The following is a 20,821-nucleotide window of genomic DNA, read 5'->3' as shown; positions in this document are numbered from 1 at the left end:
TAAATTTAGTTTAATCCTTTATCCAAGTGTTAGCAAACAATGTTTGCACCTGAAGTATCTTCAGGACTGGAAAAAAACTTCCAGCATCTTTCTCTAAATCCAGAGTAATTTAATAATAAGGTGAGACATCTTTTGGCTACTTGTATAGGTAAATGACTTCCCCATTGCTTCCACCTTAGTATCACCACCTCTGGGTCTGGCTCCCACTGACGAGACCTCAATAAAGGTCGAAACCGGTCTGGTTAGTGGCCCATCCCTTAATGCATAGCATTATACACGTTCTCAAGGAGATGTGCTTTGCATTATGGGAGATACTAAGACAAGGAGTGATGAGAGCTTGGTCCACCTTTACCACAAGTTGTCTCAGTCCTGAAGATACTTCAGGCGCAAACTTTGTTTGCTTACACTTGGTTAAAGGATTAAACTAAATTTATTATACCTATGACCTTTGTAGTTTTTGTGCCAAATAAACTATAAACCAACCAACCCTTTATAATCATAACTCATTATTTAACATTTCATTAACACACCTGTAAACACCCTCATTGCACATACTAATTCCATTTGTACCTTAAACATTAACAAAAGTGTATATAAAAGGCGTATATAAAATGGTATATATATAAAAGGCTTAAACATTAAGCCTTTTATATATACCATTCAGTCAATTGTACAAAACTTCAAATATGTCTTCATCATGGGTTACGATGGTTGCTTGGATGTTGTGGTGGTTCTTGCTCTGAGAATTGCTGGAAAAAATCAGAGTGATTCTTCTGTTGGTACTGCAGCTGCGATTTCCCATCAGTAACTGGAAATAACTGACGAAGTCTCCATTATGACCGCGGGTAGTAGCACTCTCCTAGCATGTCGATACATTCAAACAGGAATTCCATCACTAATGGCCTCACCTCCACACACTTGGAGCTCCATCCTCCGAGAAAGGAAAAACTGAGAGCCTAAAAATTGAGAACTCTGCTGGTCCATCTTGGTCCTCTTTTATATCTTCTCTAATCTTTTGTTATTACGATGTAGTTTCCAGGATTACCCGCCATCATGATGACGCCACTTTGGCTCCCTCTGCTTGCGTGTCTCTATCATGGGTGCATATTTTTATATTCGCAAGACTTTGCAAGTTTGTTTCTGCTTAGTCATCATTCTAAACTCTGTTAATCCCCTGTTTTCCGTTTTACAACTTAACGGAAATTATTTTATGCATTTTACAGAAAAATCATATTTATTTAATCACCACAAAATTTCTGTTTTATATATGTTTGGAAACCTCTGTAAAATCGAACTTGATGAGTTAATTAATTTAACGAATCGCGAGAGATTTTACAATACAATGTCAGCACATTAAGAAATTTGAGTCTACAAAAAAAAAACCCTACTTCCAAACCTCAACCACCTCCTAACACAGTTATAACCCTATCTTTCCTTACTCTGAAGCTTGAAGCAATAATTGCACTCCAGGCATGGAAATAACTTTGAAATAGCATCTAAGAAAATTCCTGTAGATGAAATAATGATACAAGTTGAACGAGGAATCCACAGCCTTCCCAACCATATCACCAACAACATCAGACTGGATGTAGTTCCAGTATTCTCACGAAAGCTAAACCATCAAATATTAACCTATCCAAAAAAAAAAAAAAAAAGAAGAATTTGAGGTTCTACAAGAGATAAAAAGTAACACCAGAATAATGATTACCAGAGCAGATAAGGGAAATGCCGCTGTCAAGTAAGCCTGCCACTTTAATACTAAATTGTTCTGCCTGCTCCCCTGTTGACTGTGATCACATCAGAACACTCCATAAGCTCTTTAAAAGTTTCCTCTTGACCTGTGAAAGTTACAAACAGATTAAAACCTCCAGACCCCTTCTTCATATATGGAATATCAAATATCCATAAACAAAATGTGTCATTATGTCCCATTGTGGATGTCATTGGTTCTCTCACATACAAATTAGCCACAGTGCTCACACAATATACTGGCAACACATCTTCACACAAAAAACTCAGCCCACTTTAAATCCAGTATAGAAAACCTTACACTCCAACACACTGACATAATAGTCAGTTTTGATGTCTCCTTATTCAACAATGTCCCACTTAAAGATACCTTAGACCTCATCCAAGCCATATTTCCTCCCAATATCTCATCCTTATTTCAGTTCACCATAAACTCAAGTTATTTCATTTGACAAGAAAAATTCTACAAACAGATAGAGGGGAATGTCATCAGTTCTCCACTCTCTCTCCAACCCTGGCCAACTTCTTTATGAATACCTTTGAAGAAAAAGCCTTAAACTCTGCCCCACAAAAACCCATTGTCTGGCTATGCTGCATGAGTGATGTGTTCTCCATTTGGCTGCATGGCCTGGATACACACACAATTTCTTAACAAATTCAGGATCCAGTTTACCTTGAAAAAGGAAAACAATAACAGTCTCCCATTCCCATATACTCTGATTACATGCCAGCCTAAAGGATCCCTGGCATTCTCCATTTACAGAAAACCTACATATACATTCACCAGCATCATTCCCCCCACCACCAACAGTATGGGATTATAAAAACCCTGTATAATAGGACAAATTTAATCTGTTCAGATAACAGAGCCCTAACTACTGAACTTGACCATATCCTTAACACTTTCTTAGCCAGTGGCTACAACCTCCAAAAAATAATAGAACCATGCAACAGCAAACCCTCCTCCTCCAAAGCAGAGATTACTCAAAAGCTATCACCATTCCATATATCCAAGTCAAATCTGAAAAATTAACAAAAATTCTATGGAAATATGACCTTACAACCAGTTAGACCACATAAGAAATTGGCATCCCTTATCTACTCCACCAAAGACCAGCTACATCCCCTAGACGTTCCCAGAGTATACCAGGATCCTTGCAGTTGTACTCTGTTCTACGCCAACCAAACATGCAGGATAGCCAATATCAGGATATCCAAACACATGGACTATATTCATTTCTACCAATACAGCCACTCAGGACTTGCTCACCATGCTTTGGACATCCACCACAGGATGGGCTGGAAGAAGGCCGCTCTATTACACTGCAGCAAATACAAGTATGAAAGACTATTCATTGAATCTGCCTCAGCTTTAAAAAACTTTCCAAACCTCAACAAATTTGGTGCATGAGACTGCTTCAAATCTGGGAAGCATACATTTTAAGAATTTCAGTCCAAAGGCTAAGACAACCTAAGTTAGCCCACTAGGAGGTACTGTGTGTTAGTGCCTGTGTGCACATTTTTGTGATCCCTGATGATGGCAATGTAACATCACCGAAATATAGGAAGGTATTAATTTAAAGTTTTTTTTTTAAATTAATATTCTAGTACACTTTGTCATTTCCTGAAAAATTAAAAGCTAAGTTTAACATATAAGCTTATCTACAAGAATACTGCAACCTTATTCTTCATACACCTTGCAGTGGTGTATAATTACAGGAGATTTTTCCTAATCCCCCTTTCTTTCCCACAATTCCTTATCCCCTCATTCTACTAATTTGACTCTGTTGGTCCTTTTCGGGCCATCCCTGTTGCCCAATCTTGTGTTGTTTTGTTATCTTATATTCGCAGTCATTTAGTTTTCATTTCCCTGACTGGCTAAATGCTCTGCTCCTCTCATCACCAATCTATCCAGCTTCACTCTTCTATTCTCACTCAAATGTAGACCATCTGTTAACAAACAGCTCTCTCCTACCTTCAACTTTATTCCACAGTATTTGAGCATTTTTTGTCATATGTCATCCACTCAGGCAAGAAGTGGTGTGTTGAAACTTACTTGATGTTGCTTAGAATGCATTAGATTACTGTGGTGTTATTTCTTGTTGCTATATGTTGTTCATTGTGAGTTTGTTAATTGTAGTTGAATTCAGTAAGCATATCTTTGTTTATTGCACAATTTAAAATGGAAGAAAGTGTGCGAGAGTAAATCAGTTATTACTCATGTACAGTTTAATGACTATTGTATATATATGAATAACTAACTCTTATTTAGAAGTATTAGTCAAGTGTTAATAAACTATTTAATAACCAACTAGTTTCGCCGGCTCTTGCTGTCGGCATCTTCAGGGTACAAATAACGTAGGCAAAGTAAATTACAAGCTAGATGTTGAAATGTTAAATAGTTTATTAACACTTGACCAATACTTCTAAATAAGAGTTAGTTATGCATTAATCTCTCTGATCAAGAATTATAACAATTTTCAAATATTGTATATATATATATATATATATATATATATATATATATATATATATGTTTACCAATCGATTGTGAATAATTATTGTAAAGAATAGTTGATTTAATTACTTGGATTTATTTGGAGTAAATTCATCATCTACAATAATTAAAGATAGTCTTTGTTTTGAGTTGAATACTTGGGTCTGAGATCAGTTATACCATTTCCTAAGAATGAACCTAGTTAGCATTTTGGAAATCATATAAATGAATACACCATGTCGATATGGGCCTTTGTCTATAGGTAAAATATTTTATTGACACTTCAGTATTTTCATATGCCATACATCTAATAACAATCTTCTGCATGCTAAATTAATTTAACAGAAATTAATTTTGGTTTTGTAATTGTCTGCTGAAATGTCAGCAGCTTGTAAGCACTAACATTAATGACATACAGTCTAAATAATTTACATGCATTCTTGGCCAATGTTACATTATTAGTATTTCACAGAACATATATTACAGCATTATATTTCTAAATAGTTAAAGTAGTGTGTTTTGGGCTTGAATAAATATTAAAAGGAACACTATAGGATACAAATTACATCCTGTTGGTTGAAGAATGAGTACGTTAACCACCCTGCCACCACGATTGGCAATTAGGGCAGAGTTCATAATATACTAACTGTGAAATATTATGAAAAGCGGAGCTGCATTTGTACTGTTTGTGAATGAGCCATTCCTTGAAAGAATTCCTCTGCTGACATGAATGGTAACACAAAACAAATGTTTGGAATCACTATAACTGCTAATGATCTACTAAACTACATAAACAACACTCATCTAGTATTGGAATCATTTCAGCAGCAGCTACTACTTTTTAGTTAGATCTAACTTATCTCAGTCTTCCTTCTGAATTTAGAAATAACCTGACTGGATAAAATGTATGAGATTATCAGGAATAAGTTAATCCTTCTTGATTCAGTATATATAAGGGTTCCCAAAGGATCTTCCTTTGGTTTTTATGGAACTGATATCCCAAATTTCAATTTAGATTAAAAAATAAATAAATAATAATTTTAACAGTGCCACGTTAGCATTGTTCTAAGAAGAGTGCCCATTTATAACATCAGTTTTTCTCTCATCTGAATTGCTTCTTAAAAAATAATTATAACAACATATTGAGTGCATCTGGTATTTAGATTGCTTTAAATTATATTCCTACTTCAAGATCTTGCCCATCTAATAATTCTTTGGTGCATGTGTTTAATTCTGTTCAAAAAAGGTACCTAACTTACCAAGAAGAAATATAAGAGCCAATGCTGATATAAACCAGGGAGTCCACAGGAACATGTGGATGCTATGCATTGGCAGATTAGCACAGTGAATGCAGGCTGAGCAATTATTATGGGAGCTTCCACTATAGGGACATAACAAGATGGGAGTGGAATTTAGATATAGAAAATAACCTGAAGGGAAATAATTAGTTGTTTGCTTATGATGCAAAATTAAGTAGAATAAATAGTTAATCAAGGCAATGTGGAGAGCTTGCAGGACGATTTAGGCTGTCAGTATTGGCAAAAGTTAATTGGTGTCAATTTAATGTCGAGACATGTAAAGTTATGCATTTTGGGATCAATAGATTACAAGCTGTGTATCACATTGATGGCACTGTACTCCAGGAAATAGATGAAGCTAGAGATTTGGGGGTGGTGATAGACAGAGGGTTAAAGTTTAGAGGACATATTGCTAAGGTAGCCCATAAGATTACTTGGTTAATGAAGAACACATTAACAAGTAGAGATAAGGAAGTTGTAATTCCTCTTTATAAGACCTTGATATGCCTACCTCTGAATTACTGTGCCCAAGTCTCTGGTCCCCTGGGTTTCTTGGGGATGAGGAAGCGGTGGAGAGGATTGAGGCAAGTGACCAAGATGGTGAGTGGCCTGTGGAATGTTCCCTATGAGGAGAGATTGAAGTGGATTGCAGAAGTTGGTTGACAGGAGAAAAAGAGGGGATATGATAGAAACATTTAAGTTGCTTAAAGGATTTTATAGGATAAATGCAGGGGAAATGTTTCAGCACTTGGCTAGAGTGACCAGAACAAAGGGGTCATCTCTGGAAGTTGAATAAAGGTGTGGCTAGTAGGGGTGTGAAGACTAGATTTTTTTTGCTTGGAGAGTGGTGAATGAGTGGAATGGGTTGCCATAGTCAGTTGTTAGTGCTTTGTCTGTCAGTGGGTTCAAGGAAAGGTACAATAGATTGTGAGGATAGATTGGGTCTCCCATGATGAGTCTTCAGACTCAATGGAGGTGCCCATTTTTTAATAATAATAATTTATACAATTTACTAAGAGATTATTACCTGAAACAGCATGTCATAGAGAAGACTGAAGATTTTTAAGTGCTGGATCAGGTAATAGTATCAGAAGATATATCAGTAACCAAGATACTCGCCTTCCAATTGGGGAAAGTGTCCATGAAGTCTTCTTCTGGGAAGTTGCTAAACATTTGAAATTCTCTGTCAAGAAAGGATTTCTGTTCAATGAAAAAGCTGGTAATTATTACTGACTTAGAAGGCATTTTGGAGCAGTATCATTGCTTGAGAAGCTCAAGGAAAGTGGTCAGAGATTGTTTGAGAGAAGCAGTATCAAACTGTATACCAAATGTTAGGAGAATAAATCAAGTGTGGATTAATTGGACGGGTAGAGATATAAACAAGAGCTGCAAAAAAAAAAAAAAAAAGAATAGAAAACGCTGTGGAGGGAATATAAAGAAAAAGGTGATAGCAACTTGTGAGCAGTACACAGTGCAAGCAAGAAGAATGACCAGTATGGTAAGAAAGGCCAAATCAGATTATGAGAAAAAATTAGCTAAGCAGGTTAAAGTAAATCCAAAAGGGCGTTTCATTATGTACCAAGTAAGAGGGAAAATTATGGTAGAAGTTTGACTTTAATCAATGATAATGGTAGGACATTGACATGGCAAAGAAATAGTTGAGTTGCTGAGTGATCACTTTGGCAAGGTATCCAGGTGGATATATTACAGTTGCTTATGTGATAGACTCGTATCAAAATTGACGTAGATGAAGAGGAGTTGTTCAACATTAATATAGCTGTGGCACTGGATGGCGAGTCAGCCTTTGTACTGCGTGAATGGACAAGAGAACTGGAATTGCCTCTGATGAAGTTGTTTAATCTAAGTCTCAACTCTAGTAGGGTTTCAAGGGAGTGGAGAGAGGGGTTAAGATAATTCTAATACATAAAGGTGGTTCCAAGACAGAAGTAGCAAATTACAGACCAATTAATATCTCAAGAATGTCTGTTAAAGTATTGGAAAAGTTGAAGTTAAAATCCAACAGTGGATGGATAGGTATATGATACTTTGTAGCGGGCAGCATAATTTTGTAAAAGATTGGTCCTGCCATTGTTATTTACTCACATTTTATAATAAAATAACAGTGGAATTGGATAAAGGAAATAGCTGAACTGTGATACTGCAAGACATTGCAAAGGCATTTGGCAGAATACCACATGGGAAAATATTACAAAATTTGGAGAAAATGGGAAAGGATACATGAGCTGATAGCATGGGATGGGGCTGACAGACAGGCACCAAAGAGTAGTATATGGAGATAATTAGTGGAGTGCCTCATTACTATACTTAGTGACCCTACTGTTCGATTTATATTATCAGTGATATAGGAAAAGATTTAGGGGTGGGGAATATTCAGCTGATGATGCAAAACTGGGGAGGGCAATAGTTGATAAAGATGCTGTAGATATGATTTAAATAAATTGGCATGATTGATAAAGGATAATGATTGTCAATTTAATATTGCAAAACATAAGGTTATGCACTTCAAGTTTAAAAGGATACATTCTGAGTATCACATTGATGGTACTGGATTGCAGAAAGCTGATGAGGTTAGGGACTTTGGGGACACTGATGTATAGAGTTGAAATTCAGAGGGCCTATTGCAGAAGTTGGTAAAATAGTTCAAAGGATTACTTGGATGTTCAAAAAGACTAACAAGTAAAGATAGGGAGGTTATTACTCTTTATGAGGGTATGATTTAGCCACATATAGACTACTCTTCACAGATTTGGTTGCCTAGGTTTCTTAAGTATCAAGGTAATAAAGTGGATTCATAAAAGTGACCAAGCTGGTGACTGGTCTGTGGAATGCTTCATATGATGTTGAATGTGTGTGGGTGTTGCCAAGTTTAGTTCATAGGAAGAAAGAGCAGACATGATGAAAAACTTATAAGATATTATTATTATACTGTATCTCCATGGAGTTCGGGGGACTCATCAAACTCATCTGAATGATTAAATCTGCGTTTATTTTTTTCTGTGCTATATTCGTTCTATTAAACATAATTATGGTTTGTATATAGAGGCTTCTGAATTCCCATCATTTGCCTCAGTACCCCATAATAAAAAGCAGATTTCCTTTTTGATGTGTGGATATTACCATGCTTTATAGTAAGGGTCACTACCCAGACTGGTTTTTATATTTATTGAAGTCTCATTAGTGGAGCGAGATCCATACTAGGGTTAAATCAATGCAGAAGTCATGTTTTTTTTTTTGTTTTTTTTTCTGCTGAGGCACTTGATGTGCAATCAACAGCCTCTTTATACAATTACATTAGTCAAGAAAATACAAAGTTTGTTTGTTTACACTTGTGTAAAGAACTGAAACAAGAATATAATTTCTTGTCAAGCAATAATATACTATGTAACCTAACAAAAAAAAAAAAAAAAAAAAAAAAAAAAAAAAAAAAAAAAAAACATTAATGCATCTAATAAAATGCTAATGATCTCATTTAGCACTTGCTGGAGTGTTACTATCTGTATATTAGTTACATAATTTTATTTGAGTATGTGTCTGTTTTATGATAAATCTGTACAGTTGTTTTTGTGCTTGGACCATACTTTAATTTTTGAATGATGACTAACCAATTTTATCTAAAAAAAAAAACTATGGTCCACTATCAGAAGCATGCTCTAAGAAATATGGAATTTTTCTTGTTGTTGTTGGAATATTATGTTGGATGTTTATTGATGAATCTATACATGCTTAAGGAAATTAGTTGCTTGCTAAGGCATGTTTTAAATACTAAATGACAGCTAAACATTTTATCCAAAAAAAACTATATGGTCCTGTGTCATAAGCATTCTCTAAGGTATATGGGATTAATCAGTATTATAAATAATCTGAATTTATTTATGAGCAGAACTGAATGATTTATTTAAATCAGCTTGAAATTCTGTATTACAACTTGCATAGAGTTGATTCTGTAAACTCAAATATTTGATATTTTTATTCACTCAGTGTTATGATATGTTATGATAACTACAATAATGATTGTACATATATTTTCAGGTTGTTCAAGTCCTTTAACAACTGTAGCATCTGTAGAAGAAAAAGATGATATCTTTTTAAAGGAAGAGAACCAAAATGAGTATTCAAAAATTGAAATGAAACTCCCAGCATTAATTAAGGATGATTCTGAGGTGAAACCAAGTATGGAAGAAAAGACAAATAAAATGTGTTCAAAGAATGAAAATCTGGAGGAACCAGTACTAAAAAGTACACAAAGCTGTGTTTCAGAACTGTTAGACCAGAAAGAATCTACAGAAGTTAGTAGTAGTGAATTACCTAAACAAGAAGTAAATAATGTGAACAAAGAAGAAAAACATACAGAATCAGATGCGGCTGAAGATGTAAATCCAGATGAACAGGTAAAAGATGAAAAACCTTTTGAAAGGTATGATGAGATAGCTGTAGATGATTCTGATATACCAACAGTAAAATCAAAAGAATTGGATGGTTCACCAAAGTGTAGCGCAAATGACTTGAGTGTAGATCTTGAACAGCCAGTTAAAAAGAATAATGAATATGATGATGATAAAAATGATCTGCATTCAGAGACCATATTGCCATTTGGAATGAGCAGAAAAAGCAAGGATGAAATCTTTCAGGCTAATTTTGATGATTCTCAGGTAATCATTAGTTTTTTTTTTTTTTTTTTTTTTTTTTTCCCTAATAATCTTAGGGGTAATGTCAAATGAAAGAAAACTTGAGTTTATCATCTAGTTTTCTTTCATTTGAATTCGCCCAATCTTATCCAAAAAGGATGAGAATCGAGTCCAGTCAACTCTCACTATAGTAAACTTGTAGGACAACAGGAATGGTTTGTTATAGCAGAAGATAGTATGTAATAATGATTTTTTTTTTTTTTTTAGATTACTATTCTGCCTACAGGTATTTTGTCAGGATGTCTCATTAGTATTTTATAATCAGTGATATAGTTAGTCAACTTTACAATGAATAAGCTAAAGGTTATTTAATATGAAAACCAAAGAATTAGTGTGATAGCTAATAGAAACTACAATTGTAGTAGTAGTCACTTATAGATTTATTATAATGATAAGTCAAACTTCTACATGTTTTGTTGTCTACTGACTGAACAATTTGTCAGGAGGATGAACATAAGAGAATAGACAAAAAAATATGCAAACACTTCTAACGGCTGTTGTTCTGAAGTCTATAACATTAATAATGATAACATAGATTAGTTGTGCACATCATGTGACATATATCAGGTGCAAAACATTTATTGTTGCATCAGGTTCTTAGGTGGAGATCTTATAAGGGTAAATATATAAGAGACTTCCAAATGTCATGAAGTGTGAGGCTCTGCTTCCTGTTTAAGGTACCCTGATATTAAATCACTTCTGAGAGTTTCTTAAACATCATTGAAAATGGATTGTCCTCCATGGGTCATCAAGACAAAAGACCAATCCATGACCTTTCTGTGAAAATGTGTGCATTGGAGATATTTTAACTTTCCTTTTATACTTAGCATTACCTCACTATTCTTATTTATAGATCTAACACTTCTTCTAGTCTGTCTGATCTAAGTCTTTCCACAAGTACATAGAATCTTGTATACTTAACGATCTTTTTCCAAAAAAAAATGCCTCTTGACAAACAAAATTCTCTGGAGTTTGAACATATTTAAATGTAATTCTAATATTGACTTCAAAAAAAAAAAAAAAATGCACTATATATATATATATATATATATATATATATATATATCCTGAAGTCTTACCAATGTACGAGGGTTGTTTGAAAAGTTTGGTAAAAAAATAAGTTAAATACATTTTTTTTTTGGAAAAAATCGCCTTTATTTCTCAACATAGTCTCCATCGAGGTCTACACATTTAGTCCAAGTTTCCAATTTTTTCATTCCATCTAAAAAGTAGGATTTGTCAAATTGTGCAGAATGGTCATTGACAGCTTTGATGATATCCTCGTTCGAAGAAAATTTTTTCCCACTGAGCTAAATTTTTAAGTTTGGGAACAAGGTCACACGGGGCCATGTCCATAGAATGTGGCGGACGTGGAACCAATTGGAACCTCAGTTCGTGCAATTTTGCCAATGTATGGGACAGTTCATTGTCTTGATGAAAGAGCACTTTTTTTTTTGTGCACCAGTCTTGGCCGTTTTTTCTTCCGTTCTGCTTTTAAACAGTCCAACAATGACACATAATAGACTCCTGTTATTGTCTTACCCTTTCCAAATAGTCTATCATGATAATTCTTTGGGGATCCCAAAAAACAGTACCCATCACCTTTCCAGCTGACAAAACGCTCTTTACTTTTTTGGTGCTCTTTCACCGGGCATTATCCACTGTGTTGACTGCTGCCTGAACTCAGGTGTGTAATGGTTGGATCCAACTTTCGTCTACAGTCACGAATTCAATGCAAAAAAACTTCCTAATTGTGATTAAACATCGCCAGACTGCATTGAAATGTCTTTTTGCATGCATTTTTGATCAACAGTCAACAATTGTGTACAGTTTTTTCATGTGCAATTTTTCGTGCAGGATATTATACATCCATTCAGTTGAGATGCCTACAATCTCAGCATTCTCACGCCCTTTCACTCTGCAGTCTTCCATAACAATACTGCATGCATTTTTGATCAACAGTCAACAATTGTATACAGTTTTTTCATGTGCAATTTTTCGTGCAGGATATTATACATCCATTCAGTTGAGATGCCTACAATCTCAGCATTCTCGTGCACTTTCACTCAGCAGTCTTCCATAAAAATACCATGGATTTTGTCAATCATTTCCTTCATAGTGACCTCAGTTGGCGTCCGGAGTGAGCTTCATCTTCGATGGACTTATAACCACGTTTAAGCTCATTTATCCAAAAATAAATAGTCTCTAATGCTGGTGCAGAGTCCCCATGAACTGCATCTAACTCGGCTTTGATCTGAGCTGAAAAGTCCATTTCTTGAAATAAAAGTATTTTATCACTGCCCGAAACACTCGTTTTTCTCCATTTTTATGAAAATGGAGATTTAGCCACGCATCGTGGCTAAAATTTTGCCAGGGTTCATGAAAAAATGATACATGCTGACACTGGTATGAATGAATGAATTGTGTTGCTGTCTATTGGAAATTTACCAAACTTTTCAAACCACTCTTGTGGGATAAATAAATGAAACCTTTATAATCTCTTTTTGTTAGTTATGTGAATTGGTTGTTCCAAGAAGAGTAATTTATTTATAAACTTTTGAGCAGCCATTTTGGAGAAATAGTGGAATAGAAGTTCTTCCTTTATTTTTTATTTATTTATTTTTATTTTATTGTGTTTTTTTGTAGCATGGTTCTTTAAGTGTAATAATTCAAGTTTTTTGGCATGGAGATTTTCTTCTCTTCAAGGATTAGGCATGTGCCTGTTCCAGTGTGGAGATATCTTTCTATATGAGTTGGCTTCCTGTATGCTTCTGATGATATTCCTCTGCTTTTTTTTTCTTCTTTTGATTAGAACATCTGAAAGAGAAGTTTGTCATCCTTTTCAAACTTTGAGTAACTATTATTAAGGAAGCCAATAAATTCCTGTGGGTCTTTAAAGAAAACATTTCCAGAAAATAAAAATATTATTATTATGTGACACCTCCAGGGAGTCCAAAGACTCATCGAGGGAGATTGTGCCAACAGCATCAAACGATTGTTCCCCTTGCAACTACTAACCATGCTCAAATTTGCTTAACTTTTTACAAGCCATTAGTAGCAGAGGCTCTACCAATCGACCAACCTTTGCTGGTCGATTGGTAGAGCAATATCATCCACATATTGCCACTATATGTGAGGTTTTAAGGTAGCTTGTGAAAGAACTTAAAATTTTTCTCTGTATAAATTGGCAATAGAGGAAGCCCATTGCTAAACCATATTTCAGGAGATAATTTTTCCTTTACATCTAAAGAAAAATAATTGACCATGTTGCAAAAAGATTTGTGATGTAAAGAGGAAAAAGATCTTCAAGGATACTGACAGATTCTTCAATTGGAACTTTCGTGAATAATGACACCGTATCTAAACTGGCTAAAATATTTGACAAGTTAATTTGTATATCTGATAATCTCTCTCTCTCTCTACAAAATGACTCTTGATGGGCTCGAAAAAATATTTAAAGAGGAGGTATGTGGAATAACTTATTCCATCTGCTATTGGATGGAGAGGAATACCAACTTAATGTATTTTTGGCACATCATGTATGCTTCAGTGGTTGGATGTGATTTAAATTGTTTTTTAGATCCTCTAAGAAACCAGTTGTGCATGTGATAAGTTCATCGGTCTAAATACATGAAGACCAAATAGGTTCACATTCTGTTTCTAAGTAAGTGGAAGTATGACAGACAGCATAGAAGTGATTTTGGCATTATAGCCAAAGCTGTTTAAGATAACTAGCATTTCCCTTGTCTGTCTTGAGGATGATTGCCTTGATTATTATGCAAACTCTTAAGGGATTCCCTATGTAGTGCAGTCGTCTGAGAAAGATTTTACAATAAGCAGAACACAATGATTAGTCTAGCTACATTTAAGAAATACTTATTCAGTAATAATCAGAACAAATTACATGTATACACCAAGGATAAATAAAACAATTAAAAATACATTACCAAAGTAAAAAATCATGCATGCAATATTTCAGCCTGAAATTTACAGGTTGTCATCACCGGCATGCAAGTTAAGTACAGGGTAGAGCATTAACGATGAATTTAAGAAAAAAAAAAAGTGTGATCTGCTTGATGACATAAAGAACAATGTGAGGCAGATGAGATGTAGTAATTGATGAAAGAAAATTAAAACAAAATATAAATTTTAAAAAAAAAATGAAATAAATAATAAAAGCTATTGATGTCTGATGAGAATGAGACTTTCTCATATTTTCAATAAGGAGAGATAGTCGTTCCAAATCAGTTTTGGATGATATAGCAGGGCTTCAGCACGATTTATTAACACTGTTTAATTATTTGACAACTTTCTGTTATGAAGTTATAATGTACTGTACTTAGTTGTGTTAGACAGGGGAACCATGGAAAATTTGAGGATGAATTATTCATTTTTGGTTCATTACCAGAGATCTCCACCCACAATGGAATCACATGTGGATGCTCACTATCTGTCAAGCAATTAATAAGCAAGCTTGGAAGCCTTGAGTCCTGTCCCTGGACCATGGGATAGAAGACTTCCAGCAACTCTGTTGACTCTTTCAAGCAAGCCATGTAGCTGAATGATTCTAGCTGGACTATTCAGAACCACCTACCTAGCCAGAGTAGGGATCAAAGTAATGCAAGACTGCCCAGATAATCTTTCTGGATGTCCAAAGATCACACTGCCAAATGGTGGCAGCAGTTTGGAAAGCAGGATAGTAAAGAAATGAAAGGGCCAGTAACATTACTGGGGAGTCCAATCCACAGTGAAGAGATGCCCACATGGAAGGATCATATAGGATAGGGATCCAAGAACCACTTCCAATCTTATTTATAGCAGTGAAGCAGTTTTGAAGGATATATAATGCATGAGACCAAATATGATGGCAGTGTCATCATATTTGATCAGGATACTTGCTAACAGTAGTGAATATTCTCTTGATGTGACCTGCTCTGAGACACTGTGTCAGATGAGAGATCAAGTTTAATAGTATATGAAAGTGCTGTCAAGGCAACATAATCAGAAGACCAGATGGTCTCTGTATAGGAGACATTCAGAAATTCTCCCACACAACCACATGACCATATCCTTTAGTTATGGAAAACAATTAATCAAGAAAGATGTCATAAATAAATAAAGCAACACTAAAAATTGGACATTTTGGAATATATAATCGAATATCATTGTCATCATAAAACTCCTGATATGTATCCTTAAGGGATGTATGGGATAGTATGGTAGTACTATATGAAAAGTTTATATTATTACTAACTTTCTGTCAGCAATCTTCCTCAGAATAAGTGTTATCTGTTAGGCTCCCATATTATTAGACCTTATATTTCAGTTTTCCAAGGCACTTCTAACTGTATCAATTCACCTATATCATGGTCTTCATCTGAGTCCTTTGGAGAAAGTAAAAATCAAGAACATCATCTTGATTTCTTATCTAGCCATAGTCATGGAAGAATAAGTACCATACAGCCAAAAAGAAATTCAAGAAAGAGCATGAGGTATATTTCAGAGATTCTCTACCACATCAAATCTCGTAGTATTTAAACTTGCTTGAGCAAAAATATGATGGTTTAGATGCTGTTGTCAAAAGCAGTCTTTGATCGTGTGTATATCATCTATCAGTTGTACAACCATGCATTTTATACAATGCATAATTTGCATAGTATAAAATCAGAAAATGAAACACACCATTCATCTTCTCTAGAACATAATGGACATGTGGTTGCTGGACTTAAGCATTTGTAGACACTTTAGAAGCAAGCTTTGTTAGAATCTCACCAGCAGCTTTATATCCTCCTGAATATTTTATCTTGAAAAAAATAAGAGAAGTGGCAGCTCCAATTTCTACAAACAGCCATTCATCAAGGGGGCATGCCTTGATGAGAGAGCACTTTCACTCTCCTATAAAAGTGCAGTAGGGCTTGATGATATTCATTATAAGATGATCAACATCTTTCACCAATATCTATGCATCCCCTTACCTTGCTATACTTAATCTCGGCATACTTACCAAGAAAGTTTCCGCATTCATGGGATTAATCAATTGTTGCTCTACTAAAACCAGGAAAATATTGAACACAAGCAATGATCTGCTCTGTTTCTCTCACTAAACTATACTTTTAAGATATTGGAGAAAGTGGTTAATGCCAGACTTCTCTAGTATTCAGAAAGGAACAATCCTCTCTCCAACACACAGTGTGACCATTATAGACACCATTCAATATTGGATCATTTGGGCTGTTTAGAAACATGTATATGAGATGCATTCCTGCAATTTGGAATATATAGTTTGTTTGATTTAAGATGGAAAAAGTTTATGAAATAGCCTGGAGATGTATATTAAATCACCTTCATAATCTTGTTTGCAGGAGGCATCTTTCTGTTTTTATGAGAAATGAAATTTTCTCTAGCCAAGCCTTACAAATCCCAGTGGGAAGCATGTTATCTCAACTATATCACCAAGAAGATGGTATTCCCCAAGGTTCTGTCTTATGCATGATATTCTTTGCTGTCAAAGTAAACTCAAGCACTGCACAACTTCTTTTCATTGTATGCAACACATCACATATTGATTACTTCAATTTATTCTCATGAATGAGGATTATTGAAAGGCTACTTTGACAAGTAATCAATCAAATCTGTTCATGGTCTCTTAAGAGTAATGGATTTAGGCTTTCAGCAGGAAAAAGTGTATACATTTCCATTGAAAAAGCGCTCTTCACCCAAGCCCAAAGTTAAGGATGAGGCCAACTTTTGTACCAGTAGCAATAAAAGAATTTTTTTTGGACTCATTTTTGACAGAAACTTGCATTCTTTGCACACATTAGTCAGCTGAGAAAAAGAGCATTGAATATTCCTTCACACTTTATCTCTAAGATTGCAGTGTGGATTGATTTTCCTTACTTTGCCTTCCTTGCACACATGTTAGATCAAAGCTTGATTATGAGTCCCAAGTGTACTGTTCTTCCAGAGAGAACATGCTCCAATGGTTGGATCCTATCAATCATCAGGATATCCAAATAGCTGCTGATGCACATTGCCAATTCAGTCTTCATGCAAAAAAGTGAAAAGTCAAAAATCTACTCTTTCACTTTGATGGAAAGGTCAACTACACCTTAAAAATAAAGTCCCTTCTAAAACATTTTATATGGATTAGTATTTTTTTCTCTACTTTGCTTCCCAAACCTATGTGTGAATAATACAGCGGTCCTCTTGATATGTGTCTTATTCTGTTGGAGTGCCAGTACTTCACTTGATAAAGAGATGCAATTTTTATCAATCTGGATTAGCCATATACACTCAGACAAATTGCAAGAAGTTTTTAACTTTTTTAAAAGGATAATTAATTTATACAAATACATTTGATTGTAAATGTATTTTATATGTCGATCTGACCATGATCAGTTTTTAAAATTTTTTCATTTTACTTTTTTTTTTAACCTTATGTTCTGCTGTAACCATTGTAATTGTGCAGTAGGACCTTTTCTGTCCTTTGTCAAACAACTAAACCTAATAAGTATGTTAATGCAGGCAAACATTAGACTGAGTGAGAGAATCCTGCAAGTCCTAACTGGCATCCTCCCTTGGCGCGGTGATGGAATCGTGCTGAACGTTACATGATGATGGTCTCCCATATTTTTTGTAAAGTAAGGCAACTGAATTTTTATTTTTTAAGATTTTGGTGAATGTTGTAATGCAGTGGCAAATTTTAGAAGTAGTCTCTCAGATTTATGTCTGCTTCTATATTAAAGGGAAGGTTTTGTTCCTTTGGATTCAGTGATCCATATCCATAGCATGGTCTGCTATTCCAGAATGGCTGAAGTGTAGATAATAATAATTACAAACCTCCCTTATATACAGAAGCAGATAAAATTCTGAAGGACTATTTCTTGAATCCACTACACGTTATAACATTTCTCAAATCTTAACAATTAAAATGTACCTTCTATCCAAAAAGAAACTGAACTTTTCAAAAATAGAAGAAACTATTGGTGCCTCACCTATTGTATCTTTTTGTTGTCAAAGCGGCAACTTTCATTAGTGTTGTGTCAACTGTTTATGACATTTGTTTCATTAGAAATTGAGTTATAGTGCCAAGAGTGAGAGTGTTTGAAGAATGGTCGGAAAATGAGTTTCAAACAGAGAGCTGCGATTGACTTTTGTGTTAAACTTGGTAAAAGTTTTACTGAACCGCATAAAATGCTTCAAAAAGCATACGGTGATGAATGCATATCCCATACTCAAGTTAACGAGTGGTTTAAGCAATTTCAAAGGTGATCGTGAGACGCTTGAGGACGACAAAAATCCGGGCCGTCAAAAAACTGGACTGAGCGAAGTTACCATCCAAAAAGTGCGTGATTTCATCAAAGAAAACCCGAAATTGTCCGTGAGATTGATAAGATGAATTGGGGATTCTAAAATCAACTGTGCACAACATTTTGACCGAGAGTTTGGGCCTTCATAAATTGAATTCACAATTTTTTACCCACATATTGACCAACGACCAAAAAATGTATCGAATTGAACACTGCAAGAACCTCATTAAAACTGCCTGTAAGGACTCAAACTTCCTTGAAACGATCGTTACTGGTGACGAAATATGGTGTTTTGAGTATGAGCCCGAAACAAAGCGCCAGAGTGCTGAGTGGAGACCACTAGAAGAGGGGCATCCGAAAAAAAGTCGCTTGGAGAAGTCAAAAGTAAAGACAATGCTGATTTGTTTCTACGATTTCAAGGGCATTATCCACAAAGAATTCGTTCCGCCTGGCCAAACAGCCAGTGATGAGTTTTATCTCGAAGTTTTGAAGCGATTGATAGTGAGAATTCGTCACGTACAGCATGAATATCGTGATGCAGGCAGCTGGTCACTTTTGCATGATAATACAGCATCTAATCGTTCGAACATTGTGAGACAGTTTTTGAGCAAAAACCAAGTTTGTGTGTTGGATCACTCACCGTATTCACCTTATTTAGCACCCTGTGACTTCTTTCTCTTCTCTTCATTTGCCAATGAAAGGAAAGCGATACAACACCATTGAAAATGTTCAAGCAGCAGTAACCACGACCCTCAACAGTATCCCAACAACCGATATAAAAAAAAAAACTCGCTCAACGAATTAATTGACCGTGCCAAATGCTGTATCGAAGCTGAGGGAGAGTATATTGATTGAAATAAATTATTTGAATAATTATAATTGGCATGTGTTTTATTTTCTATCAAAAGTTTGGTTTCTTTTTGGACCTTAAGATGTAGTTGCATATTAAGCACAGTTAAACATTTAATCATCTAAGGATTAATCATAGTACAGATAATTTGGTGCATGTATCACGAACCATCTTCAGTGTAGTATAAACATTAAACTTCACTTATGCTAAATGTATTTCAGAATATATCTCTCGTATCTTAAAGAAGTTCTGTATCTCTACCACATTCAAGCCTATTAGTTTCATCAACTCTTATCTTAGCATCTCTGAAAAATAAACTTACACCTATACTATTATCTGGATTCAGTCCAGTACTACTACTGGTTATTGTGTTTCAGACAAATAGGCCAATCTGTCATGTAGCCTATTTGAAATGTAACAAATCTTGTATAGCCAAATGTTGGCTCACAAATATTAGCCACAGAGATCCTATGGGATGTTACTAAATTACTGATGCTGATATTTGATATTAAATATGAATGTATTTTTAAAGAAAGCCGAAATCCTGAATATTTCTTAATATTATATATGTTACTTCTTTGCTGGTTACTAAGGGAAGGCTTTTGACAGGATAAAGCACAGAAGCCTCTTGCATAAATTGGAAAATATAGGATTGAATTATAAAATATTAGCTGAACAACTGACAATAACAAAAAAGTGGTGTATGGGAGAAGTTAGTCTGCAAGGTTTAAGGTGACCAGTGGTGTACCACAGGAATCAGTCTTTTGTGCATTGTTATTTACTCTTTACATTGATGACATTGGGAAGAATTTTACAGGTGATATACAGCTGTTTGCTGATGATGCAAAGATAGGCAGGATAATCAGTAATGTTGTTGATATGCTGTACTTGCAAAATGATTTGAATTGGCTGTTCTTTAAGAGATACTATAAGGTTTCTTTAATTCACATGAAAACACAAGAAAATAAGTAAATATTTATTTAAAGCCATATATTTTGCCTGAACGCTGATGACAACCTTAATATTCAGGCTGATATATATGGCTTTACATAAATATCATTTACTTGTTTCCTTGTGTTTTTGTGTGAATTAAAGCAAAGATTTGAATTGCCTGAAATTGTGGGCATGAGATAATGGCATCAGTTCAGTGTTGGTAAATGTAAAGTCATGCACTTTGGTGTAATGGGCTTTCGATGTTATATGATATTGGTTTGGAATATGCTAGAAGAAACTGATCATGGGGTGTTAGTAGATAGGAAGTTGAAATTCAAAGATTGCAAATAAAACTCAGAGGATAGTTACAATTATAAGATGGACTTTAACATGCGAGGATAAGGAAACCATTTTTCCTTTTTACCAGTCCTTGATAAAACCCATCTTGATAGTCTGGTCTTCTGGTTTCCTTGGTGATG

At 34.9% G+C, this 20,821-nt stretch overlaps 1 protein-coding gene across 1 annotated transcript in view; it reads left to right on the top strand.

Annotated features, from left to right (window-relative positions):
* The window catches only part of kis (chromodomain helicase DNA binding protein kismet), a 945,984-nt gene that overhangs the window by 710,536 nt on the left and 214,627 nt on the right, over window positions 1-20,821 (top strand). The window contains exon 39 of the mRNA XM_090408660.1: window positions 9,595-10,214. Coding sequence (XP_090264786.1) covers window positions 9,595-10,214 — 620 coding nt within the window. The remainder of the gene's footprint in view (window positions 1-9,594; window positions 10,215-20,821) is intronic.

The sequence above is a fragment of the Typopeltis vanoorti genome, chromosome 18 (genome assembly GCF_054136105.1).
Source record: "Typopeltis vanoorti isolate ZY-2024b chromosome 18, IOZ_Tvanoo_1.0, whole genome shotgun sequence".
Classification (NCBI taxonomy): domain Eukaryota; kingdom Metazoa; phylum Arthropoda; class Arachnida; order Uropygi; family Thelyphonidae; genus Typopeltis; species Typopeltis vanoorti.
The sequence above is the reverse complement of the archived record's forward strand: the minus strand, read 5'-3'. Positions and strand labels throughout refer to the sequence as shown.